A 16,864-nucleotide genomic window follows, 5' to 3' on the forward strand; every position below is an offset into this window, starting at 1 on the left:
TACACAGCATTTGCTCATACCCCATTGGCCAGAACTTAGTGACAAGGGCTCACTGAGCTAAAAGGAATATTTGGATATGCCATCTTTAACTGGATTGCCAGGTGCCCGGCTCAACTCAATTACTGTGGAAGAAGAAGAGAACAAATTGTGGGGGATACAGCTAGCAAATCACCACATCTGGTTCATGGGATCCTTTCCTCTTTCGAGGTCCGTCAGTGGCCCTGTCCTTAGATAAGTGACCTTCTCGGTCAAGGTCCTCTTCAAGAAACACCCTTGTTCTACAACAGACACACAGACATGGACACCTCTGTGATTCATAACAGATCTGTGGGCCTCAGGTCCACGTACAGTGGAATAGTAGACATTCACGTTCTAGAACTGCATGCTATTTTGCAGTTTACTTAGCTCTCACCATTCTATTATTTGATCTTCACCTCGGCTTTGAGAGTTAAGCAAGGCTTATTATCTCCATTTTACAAACGTAGACATTTTTCCAGTGCTATGGAAACTTGCCCAGCTCAAGTGCAGAGTACCCAGAAGAGCTGGGGATTAACACCCTCAGGAACAATCTTCAGCCAGTAAGGGATGAGAGTCTGTGACAAATCGCCTCCTACCTTCCTTGTCGCCTGGTGGGAGAATTCTCACTTGTGTTCTACATGGCACCTCACAGGGACCCCAGTGGGACTAAACTACAATTGTCCACAGTGGTAACTCACTCACTAGCACTCTCTTACTGACCCTTCTCCCATCCCTGTCTTCCTTTCCTTGCTCCCCCAGCTGGGACCCCCTCCCAAATAAACCACCTACGTCAAAGGCCTTGTCTCAGGTTCTGGCCTCTTGGAGTCCTTTCCCAAAGCTTCCCAAACTGCAGCCAAGAGGTAGCTATCTCTTTCCCCTTGGATGACAGTCTATAAACATGGGTACATAGAATTCTGGGTGAGTCTGAAAACATGGGATAGATGGACTAATGGGGTCCAGAACTCAGAGAGAGGATCCTGATGCTGTGGGCGGCCTGGAATCCAGCCCACCTTGAAGTCGGCTCCATTTTGACCTTGACCTAGCCATTACTTGGTACCTTGAGCTTTAAATAGCTTTGAGTTCGTTTCTGTCCCTTGCAAACAAAAGAGTTGTGATGGGATGATGTTTATTTTCTTCTTTCTGTTTATATTTTTCTATAATATAATTTAAAAAAATTTTAATGCCCAAAATGACAGAATAAAGTTCTTAATGGAAAAAAAAGGTATTAGAAATGTCTTTGACAGTGTCACCTTGAATAACCCATGTGAGGGCACAACCCACCTTTTTCTCTTAGTATCAGTAAAACCAGGCCTTCATGAAACAATGGAATCACTGAACCATGAGTTGTCATAGGAAATCACACTCCCCAAATGCTCCCACAGTGGTGAATGACTGAGGGTCTTTCCTTTGTCAGCTCCACCAATCACCCAGACTCTTAGAATGGTTTGGATGTAGCTTCTCATTTGGCCCCAAAGCTGTGCCCAAGTTAATGACTTGGAAAAACATGCCATCATCCATATAATCTGTAAAAACCAGAGAGAGCCCTGAATCAGGCATTTCCACTGCAGAGGAAGCATTCACAAATCCTGCACATTTCAATAATGTTTGCATTATTTCTCACAACTGTTTAATTAGATCCTGTGTAAACAGATGGGCTTATTTCTTTGGCCCTAATAGTTGTAAAATTTGGATAGTGTGCATACTGACAATTACAAATATTTGTAGTTACCAAGTAATATTCTTTCCTCTTAAAAAATTCCTTTATGCTACAGAGAAAGCTTATTTAGTCTTTATGGACACATACTATGGCTTTTTGTTCCCATGGCTTTTTTATAGCCAGAGGTATTCGCAGATTGCTGGGCATCACCAGGAAGAGGAATGGAAATAAACCACAGAGCACGGTCACCCCCTGCTCAGGGCTTCGGGACATCTTCACATACAACTCTATGTCCATGTCTTGCAACAGACCTCAAAAATAACCGGTCCAGATAAGATAGACCTAATTTTCAAAAATATGCAATTCTTTTAAATAGTAACTTATATATAATCTATAATAAATATTGGAGGGGCACCTGGGTGGCTCAGTCAGTTAAGGGTCTGACTCTGGATTTCGGCTCAGGTCATGATCTCAGGATTGTAGGATCGAACCCACATGAGGCTCTGCATTGGGCACGGAGCCTGCTTAAGATTCTTTCTCTCCCTCTCCTTCTCCCTCTCATTCTCCCCTCTTCCTTCTCTAAATATGTGTGTGTGTGTGTGTGTGTGTGTATAATTTATATATTTTAAATTTATATATTTACATTATTTATATAATATAAATATATAACAATATATACAATATATAAATATTTATTATAAATATATAAATATTTATATATTATAAATATATATTTATTATATTACATATATATTTATTTATTATATTATTTTTATATATTATACATATAATGTACATTATATATATAAAATAATCCAAATGTGAAATCATTGTTTATTAAGTTACACTGTGGCATACTCATACTATGAAATCCGTGTGGCAATTAAAAATGAGTAAAAATGATAATGTAGATTTTATGGCAATGCGGCAGAGGTATATCAACTATATAAGTGGGGGGAAAAAGCAGATCACAAAAGACTATGAACAGCATTATCTCAATTTTGTAAAAACAAAAACCATCTTTCTATACATGGAAGTCTAGAAAGTCTTATAGCAAAATCTTAATAGGATATATTTTGGGGTGGTGGGAATATATATTTTTATGTTCTTCGAGCTTTTCCAAATTTTCTGTAATGAACATGTATTGACTTTATAATGAGGAAAAACAAAATAAAAACAAAAACTAATTAAAATACAAAATAATATGTTTTAGAGAAGGCAGTAAGATGACATAAGAAATCAGGAGGCTAGTCTATGATTTTTAAGGCACTCATTCGAAAACACTAAGTGCCTACTGGGTACAAGTAGACATACAGGGCTTTTAAAAAATCAAGCTTTTCTGCCTTTGAAGTGTTCACAATTTAGCACAGCACTATCTAATAGAATTTTCTGCAATGATGGAAATGTTCTCTGCACTGCCCAGGCAAGTAGCTATTGGGTACTAAGAATGTGGTTAGTGTGACTGAAGAATGGAATTTTACACTTTATTTTATTTTCACTTAATTTTAATTTAAACTTAAGTAGCCACAGGTGGCTAGAGGCTTCTGTAGAAGGAAAGACACACCTGGAAATAATTAGAATGCACTAAGTGCTAGAGAAGCACACAGGATGGAGATATTAACTTTGTTCATTAAAAGCCTCTGGGAGGAGATATATTTTGGGCAATGGGTCTAAAGGTATAGTAAGGAATTCACTCTGGAGGGAGAGCATTTTGGGCAAAGGATACTGCAAATGCAGAGGTATAGACATGACTGGGCCTGGAACTTTTAAGAAAGAAAAAACCCAAAAAACAAAAAGTCACCAGGCAAAGATCATGTCCCATCAAGAAAAATAGGGAAGGGGCACCTGGGTGGCTCAGGCATCTGCCTTCGCTCAGGTCATGACCCTGGGTGCGTCTTGGGCTCCCTGCTCCTCCCTCTCCCTCTGCCCTACCCCCCTGCTCCTGCTCTCTCAAATACATAAATAAAATAAAAAAGAAAGAAAAAAGATAGGGAGAATGATATCTAGACAACAATCCAGTAATATTAGATCTACAGAAAGAAGTCATTTTGTTACTTGTCTAAGTCAATAGTGTCACAATTCAGGCAGTAACTTTCAAGCCCACTAAAACCTGATATCTCAAGGTAGATATCTTTGTCTGAGCCAAACACTATTCTAGAAGTTTTCATATACTCTATCTCATTTAATCATCACAGAAACCCTATTTTACTGAAAAGGAAAGCAGGGCTCACAAGATGAGTAACCGCCAAAGAACACACAGCTAGTAAGTGGATGAACTTGGATTCAAACTCTTGGTTTAGGTCTAACTTTAAATTACCATCAAAGGATCAACATAGACAAATATGTTAACCCCACCCAGGAAGACCTTGAGACTGAAAATAGAAACACTCTGAAATAGAATGGAGACCTTAAGAGATTATGTTAAAAGATTTCATGTATCATTTCTAAACTCTAATGGTGATATCCCAGGAGACAACACCATCATGATAAATTAACTCTAGGCTGTCTTTCAAAGATGGTAGACTGAGCTGGCCATCGTTTGATATGGTCTTGTCCTGTATTGAGTGCTACAGATTAGTGGAACCAACAGTACCAAATTTGGTGCCAATGTCCATGGCCCCTTAGGCCCAATTTACAAGGAAGGGTACCACCAAGTGACAAAATCATAAGGTCCTGAAACTTCTCTGTGTTACCTACTGGTATAAAGAGTCTTGAATTTTCAAAGTCCCATGTCCTGGACTATTGTCTTCACCACTGTGCCTTTCTGAACCTCGTTCAAATTCGACTCAATAGCCTTGGTTAACTCCATCAACTGCTTTTATAGTGATTCTTCCCAACATCTGTTCCGCTCTACTTGTGGGAATTCCTGCTAGGTTTGCATGACTTTGAACTCATTTTTTTTTTTAGTCTCACTAACTAGGACAGCAACAGAAGGCCAGGGGAAAAAGGAACATCCAAGAGAAAACAGAACCTTCTTTACTAACACTGTAGACAGAAAACAGCAATTTTTTGTACTCATATATTAGAAATTTCTTATTTCCAATAATGAATATATTTGAGACTTGACCTTTGTTTCAAGGCTGGTATCTCCCATTTTGGGGTTAGGGAAATTTGAGCAGATGGATAAACAGGGAAGACTTGAACCTGGAAGGAGAATACTAATTAATTAACCAAACATGTGCAATTAGTAAAGCAGGACTACCTGAAGAATGATAAAAAAAAAAAAAAAAAAGGAGCAGAGGAAAGAAGTGAATATGTTGTTTACTAGAAAGCATCGATGTTGTCATTATGGAAGAATTAGAAACCAGAAATTTTCAGTTTAGTGTAATTTTAGTTTATTTCATGGTTGAATATACATTAAAAGGATGGGGGTGGGAGGTTCAGATCATCTTCATGTTTTCCAAGACCACGTCCTCTAACAGTTCCAGCCCAGCAGAGCTAGGAGATAAAAATGCCAGGACTTTAGAAGGAAAACTAGCCAAATATTAGTGGCTCAGATTCTTAATTAACTGAATTCCTTTTTCTGAGCTCTGCTCCTCAGAGGAAGACAGTAAAATAGATGGAGGCTGAATACTTTCTAATAGAAGTAGCCTGTTTTGTGAATATCCTCATTAATTAAAGTAGTAGTTTCGAGGGCTGAATTTAAAAACATTGTTTATACATTTTTTACATAAATTGATAAATACGACAATTATAACCATTTTTTAAGTATGGTCTTCCCCCTCTTTTTCCTGTTTTTTTGTTTTGTTTTTTTTTACCTCTTCCCCTCTCTCTCCTCTCCACCCCACTCACCCCAAAGCCCACTGGCCACCAGTATGTGTGCCTCCACATTGTACTGGATCTCTCTCTGTCTCTCTCTGTCCATCTCTCTCTTTCTCTGTCTCTCTCTCTCTCTCTCTCTCACACACACACACAAAATGGGATCATATTATACACCTTTTAATGCATTTTGCTTTTCTCACACAATACCTCATGAAAATCTGTCTGAGCCAACTGTATGATTCTAAATCATGCTTTTTAACAGCTGCAAATCATTCCATATTTTAGCTGTACTATTGATCTAATGTGGATATTTTTTCCCTGGGCCTTCATTTATCAACCATGCTATAATCAGCATTCGTGCACTGAGCCACTGTCTCTTCCGGTAGATTCCTAAGAGAGAGATTGCTGGATCAAAGGAGAGCACAGTCCCTTTCTTTTTCTCTCCCTTTAAAAGCATAGATGCTACTAGACTTTGTTTCTAATTTGCAAGTGACCTTGAGCACTCACTTTTCCTCCCTCAACCTCTGTTTTCTCACTGGTAAGGGAGACATGTGGGACTACAGATGCCCTTGAATGTCCTTTCCAGCTTGTTCTAAACTTATCTGCATCTGCGCCTGCGCCCACTGCCCTGTGTTTTGCTGCAGTGAAGTGAGAATCATCCCTACTGCTGACTCAGGAACCAGCGTCCTGCCTGTCTGAGTCTCAGGATTTGGAACCTACATTTTGCACACCGTCTAGTCGCTTAGCTGAGCCATGATTTCCAACTCCGGACTCTACTCACATGCCTTGGGGAGGGAAGCTGTCCTTGATGCGTTCAGTTCTCCCTGACACCGAGGTCCAGATGAGAACTGGACAGCAAAGCTCATTACAGAGCTCCTACCTTCTGTCATATTTCTTGAGATTTACCTTGATCCAAACAAAAGGTGTCTCAGGACACATTCATAGCAGCCTCTGTGTTTGGGGATTTTTTCAGGATGCTCCCAATTTTCTTTTAATGAAGATAAATACTCGATTATTGTGTGACCAAACCACTGAATGAGAAGGGAAAATGTTGCACAATGATTATCTACTCTGTAAGGCTTTCTACTCTGTGCATGTCTACCCATTTTAAACCTTCCAGGCCAGGGAGAAGTAACCGTTTTATTTGCTAAGTCTGATGGACTTGGAACAGATCATTTTTCCAAACTGAATAATAACAGTTGCTTATTGATAGCAAGCCAGACAGCTGAGCTGTCTAGGCACTTCACATGCCTCCTCTTATGTAATCCTCAAACAACCCTTGCGGTAGATTAATATTCTCATCATCCTCATTTTACAGATCAGAATTTACCCCCAAGGTCACAGAGGCTAGGAGGTGGTGTAGTCTGTCTGCAGAGTCCATATTCTTAGCACAAAACAATACTGCAGTGGAACTGGGCGGTAGTGGGCAAGTGGGACAAAAATACTGGAGGGCTTCTTAACTATCTTGTTAATGCCACCTGAAACCCACAGGGAGCCCTCGCATCCTCCATGCATAGAGGTTCAAGGTGTTTACGGCTCAAAATCATCCGAATGCCAACACGAGCGCTCACATTATATCCCGAGTGGTGGGGTGGCCCGGAGTCAGCACAGATCTGGGCTCAAGTCCTGGCTCTGCCCGCTGGCCTTAGGCAAGTTTCTTCGCCTTTCTCTCAAACTAGCCCCTCCGCTCTTTCTCACCTGCTGTCCCCAGGAGGAGAGGAGGCTGGTACCGAAAGCGCCAGCTAACATCAGAGCGGGCGCTGGTCAAACGGCTCGGCTCCTCTCCTTCCTGTCTTCCCTCGTGCGGCAGAGGGCAGCCGCCCTCCAGGCCCTCTCCTGCCTGGGTTCCAGTTTGTCCCCCGTGTCGTGGCACAAACACCGGGTCAGGACGGCCTCTTCTTCAGTGGACGTCACCCTCCTCCCCCGCAAATGCCGGATAGACATGGGTTTTCAAGAAAATAGCTATTTGTTTGCTTATCTGCAAGGAGCGGGGGGCACAGTGATCGAGGGCGAAATCAATTACTATTTTTCATCTTTGACAAAGTAATTAAGGCCATAGTGACTGGTTAATTCCAACCGAATGGCTGCTTGGTGATGGATGCGGATTTACGGCCTCTTCCGCAGCGGCGCGCGGGCGGGATTATCACTCCAAACAGGCGCTATGGAGGGCGGCGGGGGGCGGGGGCAGTGGGGAGGCCCGAGTCCTCAGGACTTGCACCTTTTATTCTAATTCTTTTTTAATACTGCGGCTGCATCCCGGCGCTGCCCAAGCTCTGACACACAGCCGCACGCCCGACGAGCTGCCCCGGGCCTCCAGCCTCGCCACGCTCGCTCCCTCCCGCCCTCGCACCCCTACCCTGCTGCCCGCCGGGGCCAGCCACCCCGCCTCCGCTCCGGCATCCCAGCGACCCCTCTTGGCCTCCCTGCTCCAGACCCTCCCTCCACTCGGAACGCAGCCCCTCCTTTCTAGAATCTTGCGGCTGGAAGTGGGGTGAGGTGGGGAGCTCACTCAGCGCCTCCACCACCACGCCCCCACCCCGCAGTCTTGGAAGGGCCTGACGCGTGACGGGCACCACGCGGGAACCCAAGTGCGCACTTGGCCGGGAAGGGCCCGCAGGCGACACGTCAGGCCTGGGGGCTGAGCGAGGGCGGGAGCATCACTTGTGCTCAGGGCCGCAGTACTGCCGGCTCCCTCCCCAGCCTGGAACGTCAGTGCGCCCCGGAACGTCGGGTTGCAAGTGGACGCTCTACCCGCTCCCATACACTACGGGGGCGGCTCAGCTGCACGAACAAAGGCCAGAGCCTTTCCAAGTCGTGACCGCGGTGGAAGTCTGTCCTGGGCCCGCAGAGGGGGGCCTACCCAACCCAGGGGCGCGCCTCGTGGCTCGGAAGTAGGGGCTGTCAGGCCTGCCCCTTACACTTCTCGCATCTCAGTTTGGCTCCTTGGAAACTGGGGTCTGTTTCGGAAGAAGCGCCAAGCAGCCTCGCTCTGCTTTCCCCGTGGCTCCCAGAGTCTAGGCTGCTTCGCAGCGCCCATCGAGGCCGAAATGCACGCCCCTGCGGGCTTTTGGGCCCCGCCTGCTCTGTTGACCCTCCTACTGCCAGAGCCCAGCACAGTCCCACCCCGGTCTCCCTTACTCCTCCTCCGCGAACTCGCCTGGCTTCCCGAGGTGCGGGCCTCCTAAGAGAGCGCGACTGGGCCCCCGCGACGTCCCTGCAGGAGGGGTGGGGGAAGATTTTTCGGGGTTTGAAAGCGACTTTCTAAACCTCAGTTTCCCGGGCTTCTCAAAGCTTGTTTGCCAAAGCTAAGCGAGATAATTCATGGAAAGCCCTTGCACAATGGTTCAATATTGAGAGCTTAATAAATGTTAACTCGAAACTAAAATAAACAGCTGCCTGAAACCCGCAAGGCGACTCTCAAGGAAGGCTTCATCAGGGAACCCATGCTCGTTCCATCCTAGTGCATGCAGACCGCGGGTCCCAGCTGGTTGCCCTCGGATGGGCCAAGCGGGCAAGCCAGTGAGCGGCGGCACCGGAGGTCTGAAGGAGGCGGGAGGGGCCTCCGTAGTGCCCCCGGCGCTCACCGCAATCTGCCGCCGCAGCCTCCCCCTGCGGCCTCCGCGGCATTGTCCTCCTGCCGCGTGGGGACCGCCCAGCCGAGTGCGACGGAGCCGACCCCGAGGCGGTGGGGAGGGCGGCGGGCGTCTGGGAAGGCTCAAAGTGCCTTCCTTGGCTCCCAACCCCCGAGGCCAGGGGTTCCCCCAAAGAGCCCGGCCAGAAAGGAGAGAGGGGAAGAGTTTTATTACGCATCCCTTTCCAGGCTTCTTTGTAAAGGTGTCTTCCCCTTCTTCTGATTATAGCCATTACTTTGTACTAACAGGAGAGTGCATCTTTTTACCTTTAGGGTCACCCCTCACTCCGCCGCAGTACGGTAGAACGTCCTATTCTCCTGTGGCTTCCCGGTCGCCCAGCCCAGCTACCTGGTTGTTGGAGATCGCGATTTGGAGGATCTCTCAGACCTTGCGCTTCCACATCAGTCCTGGCTGTGGTGGATTTTTATTGAGAGGGCTATGAAGAAAGAATGGGTGTTCTTTGACTTTGAAAATGACCTAAGAAGGAGGTCACTGTTGGAAATAATTCCCTCTTTATTTCTCGAAAGTATTTTCAGAGGAGCCTAAAAAATACAATGAGAACAGTCATAATTTTACTCAGAATTTCTTTTGTGTTAATAGAGATAAAATAGGAAGGCAAATATTAGACCTCATTTGTAAGTGAAACCCCTAGTTTTCTGGGAGGGCTGTCCGACAGCCCTCAAACACTGATTGTCTGCGAGGGTAGGGCTATGAGGATCGGAAGTCTGCATATAACACAGGCAGGTACACCCTTATAAACGTGGAACGAGTGAGCACCGGCCATCCCAGAGCTGTGGCGCTAAGTGCAGACCCTCGGTCTCGTGGTAATATTGTGGAATCCGCTGCCTGCCGATCAGAGAGGCAGCTATGGGATCTAGAGGAAGAGAAAGATGGAAACATGACAGTGATTTAATTCCTTCCCCCTCTCCCACCTCGTAGCCCAATCCGCTCTGTTGGCGGCTGCGTCTCGCCTTGGGTGCAGTGGGACGTGTCCCTCCCATGTTTCCCTTCATTAGGAGGAGGCAAACTTCTGTCATCCCCTCCCGCCGGCTTCGGTTTAGTAATCAGACCCACATGAGTCACGCCGAACACGCAGCCCCCTCCCGCCGGAGGGACAACTGGCCAGCGTACTCTCGGCTGTTGTCCCTTTAAAACTCGAATCCAAGGGGGTAATGATTTATCAAACTTGTATTATCAAGAAAATGTCAAACGAAGGGCACCTTGCTTTGCACTGACGCAAACCTGGCCTTTCCCAAGGAGATATAGAAAGCGCCTCTCTTGCTGGAGTCAAACCCAGTCTTGTCAATAGCTGGTTTCACTCTCCACCCGTTCAATCTGTTGCCCGTGTCAGACATGGTGAGTGTTTGCTTTTGTTCTTTTAAGAGGAGAGGGAGCTGCGGGTGGAGGGAGGGCAGATTCGTTTAGCATACTTCTTTTTGAAGTGTTCTGTGCATTTTGGAAGAGGAAGGGAGGGCAATTCTCAAAGCGGTAGGTATTTTGTTCTTGTGAGCATCACCTGAGATGGAAAAGAGGTTTCTGAGGCTGTGGTGGTTGGAGGGATCTCCTAACCGCGGTCCCGGGCACTGTCCTTGGTGCTGAAAGCCAGGTGCTGGTCCTGAGGCTGGTCGCTCAGTGTACTAGAGGCTATTGAGATAAGAATGCTTGCTGGAGCCAAGGTACTTAATGAGTACTGATCAAGCAAATTAATGAGTTCGGATCTGTGCATTTATGAAAGATGGTTAGATGAGATATGCGCGGTTGAGGTGAAGGTTATATGATCATTCTTACAGTATAATAGTAAATATTGGTGCTAATATTTAGGGAGCCCCAGAAGATAACACCAGGAGAGAAGGCAGACAGAAAAACCACCGCTGGCATTTCTTTTCATTTGAAACTCAACTGAGGAAAAGCAAATGAAAATTACTACTGAGTTTTGGCCCCCTAGCAGCTGTAGGGGCATGAAGAACATTAGACTCCTGTGAATAGTTATTGGAGGGAGAAGGGGAATCGAAAAACTTTGCATGTTGTTTTACCTATCTGGGAATCTGTAAGTGTGTAGGTCGTGTAAGATAACAAACCTGGTTACTAGCTTGTGTTTTACATCTGGTTTATTATGGTTGTTGTGGGGTTGTTGTTCTTGTTGATCACGATCCTTACCCCTGCCTTTGCTACCTGGAGGGCGGGGATGGATTTGGGATTCGCACAACCGATTTGGCCTGAAATACTCGCAGGTGCCAGGGCATCAGCTTTGTAGCCACAGCTTGCCTATAGCTCATAAAAAAAAAAAAAAAAGGCAATGTGCATTATTGAATGACAAAGGAAATGGGGCGGAAAATTAAAGAATCTTTCTGCAATAGTGATGGGGAGGTGGGCACCCTACAGCCGTGATGTGAAATCCAAAGAGGGTGGGGAGCTCATGGCTGTAGGGCTATTTCCACCCTCCCCTTCTCCCCCCTTCAAAAAAACCATTTCTGTCTATTTTCTTAATTTTCCCACCATCAAGGAGAGGAATATTAACCGCTTTATGCCATCTGGTTATTGACAAGACGAGCTAATTGAGAAATACAGTTTTTCTTGGAGAGGGAAAAAAAATCCAGATTCCAGTTTATTCCCTAGATATTGTGTCTGGCCCTGAGTGGTGAACGTCTTTATATGTAGATACAGGTATTTTTAAAGCAGCCGTGACTTTTTTTTTTTTTTTTTTTGTGCACGAACTTCACATTGTATTTGCAGGATTGCGGTGCTCCCAAAGAAATAAATAAACAACCAGCCAACAGCCTGGGGGCTGCGATGGCGCTGGGCCACCACGATGGCCCGTGCGCGCCCAAGACCAGCCCGGAGCAGGAGCTTCCCGCGGCCGCCGCTGCGCCGACGCCGCGTGTGCCCAGGTCCGCTTCCACCGGCGCCCAAACTTTCCAGTCCCCTGACGCGCGAGCCTGCGAGGCCGAGCGGCCGGGAGTGGGGGCTTGCAAACTCAGCAGCCCGCGGGCGCCGGCGGCCTCGGCAGCTCCGAGGGACTTGAGCGAGGCGCACAGCGCGCAGGCCGCCGCTCCTTCTGGGGCCGCCGGGCCCGGCAACGCTCTTCATTGTAAGATTCCAGCCCTGCGCGGCCCCGAGGGGGATGCTAACGTGAGTGTGGGCAAGGGCACCCTGGAGCGGAACAATACCCCGGCTGTGGGCTGGGTGAATATGAGCCAGAGCACCGTGGTGCTGGGCACGGATGGAATCACGTCCGTGCTCCCGGGCAGCGTGGCCACCGCTGCCGCCCAGGTAAGCAGGTCGCGCTCAGCCCGCGCCGCCTCCTGCTCCCTAGGCGTGCGAGGCGACCCGGGCTGTGGCGGGTGCACGTGTGCTGATGGGGAGACCGGTTGGCAGTGCCAGGTAATGGATGCGGGAGGCAGCTTTGGGGCTTCGGAAGCTCGCACTGCGCTGGGGTCCCCAGTTCAGGGCGCAAGGGCTGTAGTGACCCTGCCAGAGATATCGAGAACTCAGGATCTGCCACCCCCTGTCCCTCCCCATCCTCGGTGGTCTCGGACATTCGGGTGCAGCCTCATTGAGCAGTTGCGGCAGATAGGTTTATGAAAACAGGACTCCCCCTTTTGTCTATGACTGAGTCTTTTCTTTAAAATGTTTTCTCTTAATTAAACAAATTTAAAAAGGGGCACCTGGGCGGCTCAGTCAAGTTGAGCCTCCCACTGGATTTCAGCTCGGGTCCTCATCTCAGGGTCCTGAGTTCAGGCCCCAAGAGTTGGGCTCCACGCTGGCGGGAGCCTACTTTAAAAAATAAAAATTAAAAAATAAATACAGAAGAACACCCCTCCCCCCGCACCGCACTACGGGGATTAACAGTTAAAGTACTACAGCCTTTTCACTTAGAGTTACCAGCTATCACAGGAGAACTCTTTGAAGAGAGATGGGTTTACATGAAGCTACTTCCAAAGCTTAAGCTTCAGGACTCTTCCAAAACCCGGTACCTAATTTTGTTATCATAACTTTGTGTATTTTTGTTTTTGTTTTTGTTTTTTTTTAAGGGGGACCTATCTCAATTGAATAAGCTCCATGCCCCACAAACCTGGACCTGCCTCTGGATCTGATCCTTTATGCTCAACCAGAGGCATGAAAAACCCACAGAGCAAATCCCAATCCTGGGTTAGGCAACTAATAATAACTGATTACTATTACCCTCTCTCAAGTGGGCTCTTGTCTTCTGCCATTTCCCTCCAGTCCTCCTCCTTCCTCTGATCTCTTCCTTTCTCTGTCCTGTCTCACCTGCTTTAGCTCTTCCCCTTCCACCCCCTGCCTTTTCTGCAGTCTCCTCCCCTTCCCTGGGCTTGGGGGCTAGACATGCATCCAGTGGTGGGTGCTGGAATCAAAACACCTGCCTGCCTGAGATTTCAGGATTATGCAACCCTTGTGTTCACGGTCATTCTAGTGTTTGTACACACACACACACACACACACACACACACACACACACTCATCCACAGGCCCTCATTGCAGGAGCCCAGCTGTTCGAATAATAACTAGAAATGAACATACACTTGCCCCTGTTTTTGGAGTCCACTTCTGGAGCATTTGTCTGTATATATTAACTGCCTCTGACAGCATGTGCCCAACAGCGTGACCCCAGGTGGAGGCAGAAAATTGTTTCAAATGCCTTGCTTAACCTCCGCACTGCGGCAAAGGCAGCTGGAACTCCCACCCCTTTAGCTCGGGAAGAAAGGGAGGGTGGGTGGGGCTGGAGGTGGTGTGCTTGGGAGAGGAGTGTAGGGGGGGATGTTGCAGATGTTCAGAGGAGATGAGGCCCGGCATTTGCCTATCTTCAGTTCTGCCCATTTTTCCGTGCTTGTCTTTCTGACATCTACCTTGGCCCTTCTCTCTTCCAGAGACTTCCTCCTCTGCTGATAGCTCCTTCACCACCCACAGCCTGTGCAACAGTGTGAGACATACCAGGTTGCTAGAATAGAAATGAAGTATGACTGAGGAGGCGGAAGCCGGGCAATGACTTGGGTCCCTGGAACCTTTGTGTGGTGTCCAGGTGTCCTGAACATTTTGAATTTATTTGAAGTGGCTTTACCCCCATCCTTTCCTGCTTAGTAGTGAGGCATTCCAGAATGAGGTACTGCCCCTAAGAGAGCATCTTAGGGTAAAGATGGAGATGTGAGCCTCAAAGGTCCATAGATTACTGGAGCTGGAAGGTGCCTCAGGGGATAGTTATTCTGAACCCCTCGTTTTAGAGATGGGGGCACAGAGGCTCAGAGAGAGCAAGTAGCTTGCCTGGGATTATCCAGTGGTAAAGTTTAGACCAGAACTCAAGGCTTTCGCTGTCCTGTCTTTTACCATATCTACCTTCTCCGTTCTTCCTCTTCTTTCACACTCACGTCTCCCTCCTGCCTGTTTCCTTTTCCCTGGTGTTGAGAGATGCCCCCCTTAAATTAGCTGACCAGGCCGGTTCTGCCTGTTGGCTTTGGCAGAGAACGTGATTCAGGGGCTCTGGCTGGCTTCGGGCAGTGCAGCTCTATTTCTGGCCTAGCAGACTCCAGAGGGAGAAAGGGCTGAGGAGCGGTTGTGCTGAGGGTTTTGGGGAGGGAAGGGTTGGTTAGGGATCTGCTTGCTGGGGATTCTAGGCATGATACTGGGGGGGGGGGGGGCTGCTTGCCAACTGAACTCTTGGTCAGGGGTTGGGGATGGAGGGGCCTGCTTGCAATTAACCAACAGGTTCAAGGTTTGGGGAAAGCTGCTTGCTGGTGTGCCCTGACTGCAGGATTTGGGAAGGGGGGCTTTAGGGGGGGTCTGTTGAAGAGGAACCTTCAGACCAGAATTAGGAGCCTGCTTGCTGAAAGACTCTCAGTGCAGGGTTGAAGGGAGAGGGCCCTGCTTGTAGATGCATCTTCTCTTCCAGATTGGGGTCCTGCTTGCCAATGCATCCTCGGTTGGAAAATGGGGGCCTGCTTGCTGGGAAAGACCCTCAGCAGGGGGGGAGGGGCGGAATGGGGCCTGCTTGCAGATCGACCCCAGGGCTGTTATCCGACAATGTGCTTTTCCGCCCCCAGGAGGACGAGCAAGGGGATGAGAATAAGGCCCGAGGGAACTGGTCCAGCAAACTGGACTTCATCCTGTCCATGGTGGGGTACGCAGTGGGGCTGGGCAATGTCTGGAGGTTTCCCTACCTGGCCTTCCAGAACGGGGGAGGTATGGCTTTTCCGGTCTTTCCGCCTGCGGCGGGGGCGGGGTGGGCACCTGCGGGTTGGGGAGGCGCACAGAGCCCCGGCACTGGGCTCGGAGGGGAGACTCCAAGCAGCCTCCTCACGCTCCAGCCCCATCCCCAGTGGGCCTCAGTGCTGAGCCAGAGGGCAGGAGCCATGGTAACTGATTGGTGCTAGATCCAGGAGGCTTTTATCAGGGATGGAGCTCAGGGCAGAGGTGGGCCTCCGTGATCCCCCCCACTGAAAGAGCTCGGGGGACCAGGTCCTGAGCCAAGCGGGCATTGACACAGGGGAGTTCAAACTCGAATTTAGCTGGTTAATATTCTGGTAGCAGCACACTCTGTGCACCCACACAGCAGTAACTGTGTGGTCCTGGACACCAAATTAAGGACGGTTTAAGATGATAACCTGGAAATCTGAGCCTACACGGGAGACTTTGGGAACGGGCATTTGAGTCATGCGGAATGCAGGCTGCAGGCGAACCACACGGTGTGAATGGAGAGATGCTGGGGGTCGTACTCTTGAAAACCTCTCAGAAATACCCACGCACGTACGTCCTCTTGGGCACAAGCAGGGCAGATTTTGACTTTAGCCAAATCGTTTGGCAAAAATCGGTTTTCGTTTCATTGGTCTTCACTGGGCGGAAGAAGCTGCTTTTGAAGGAAAACCTTTTCTGAAATGGTGAGGATGGCAGTTAGGGACACACCAGCGGCCGGGCCTCTAGAATCCCCTGTACCGCTTGTGTACCCACCATGGAGGAGGGACCTGGCACATTCAGGGGCCTCTTTGCTTGCCCTCTCCACCTTGAAGCGTCTTGACCAGCGGCTTGCCCACCCCCACATCGCCCAAAATGACAAGTTCCCCTCTCGGAACCAGGACTCCCTCCTAGGACCAAAGAGACCCTCACCCCATCAGGTTAGGGGTTTTGTTATTTTGTTTTCTCTTGGGTGGGCTCCAGACAGTAGACAGGGGCTGCGCCACGGGACAGAAAAATATGCCTTCTCCCCTCCAATTCCAAATGAGGACACACTGACAGGTACTTATGAGAACTGCAGATACTTTGCAACCAGAGATGCCCTGGAAACAGAAGAACGTGTGCTGGCCCCACAAATGTAGGCACCCCAGCTGAGTTTCCACTTGGTTTTCTGCAAAAGTTCCAGCCCAGGGTGCAGGAAGTGGGCCGGAGATGCTGTAATAAGGTTTCCAGTGACAGGGAGCGGCTGGGTACACAAGATGGGACTAGGGAGGGAGTTCAGCTGGTGAAACTGGTCCCGTTTTGCTCCCCCCTTCCCCAGCCCAGGCATCTGCAAAGTGTGGTTCTGTGTCTGGCCAGGCAGTTCCAGGAGCTCCTTGTGGAGCCTTGCACGGGGAGGGGGAGGCAGACTTTTCCCGCACTGCGACTCTGCCCCGCAGCCCGCGGCACTGGGTGGAGAGCTCGCTTTCTCCTTCTCAGGAGCAGAAGAGAAGGATTGCGTAACCCACATCTTTCTCAAAACCCCGTCAGGAGATGCTAGAGCAGGATCCCTGGTTTTACTCCCCATCAGTTCGAGGCCGCTGCTGGGGCCTTCCCTGCCTGGAGATGCCCTGGC

General features: G+C 48.5%; 1 protein-coding gene across 1 annotated transcript in view; it reads left to right on the forward strand.

The window, feature by feature from the left end:
• The first annotated feature begins 10,727 nt into the window (after positions 1-10,727).
• The window catches only part of SLC6A5 (solute carrier family 6 member 5), a 50,735-nt gene continuing 44,598 nt past the window's right edge, over positions 10,728-16,864 (forward strand). The window contains exons 1-3 of the mRNA XM_045808664.2: positions 10,728-10,745; positions 11,803-12,339; positions 15,123-15,261. Coding sequence (XP_045664620.1) covers positions 10,728-10,745; positions 11,803-12,339; positions 15,123-15,261 — 694 coding nt within the window. The remainder of the gene's footprint in view (positions 10,746-11,802; positions 12,340-15,122; positions 15,262-16,864) is intronic.

Source organism: Ursus americanus, chromosome 24 (genome assembly GCF_024610735.1).
Source record: "Ursus americanus isolate L20-20 chromosome 24, mUrsAme1.1.p, whole genome shotgun sequence".
Lineage (NCBI taxonomy): Eukaryota > Metazoa > Chordata > Mammalia > Carnivora > Ursidae > Ursus > Ursus americanus.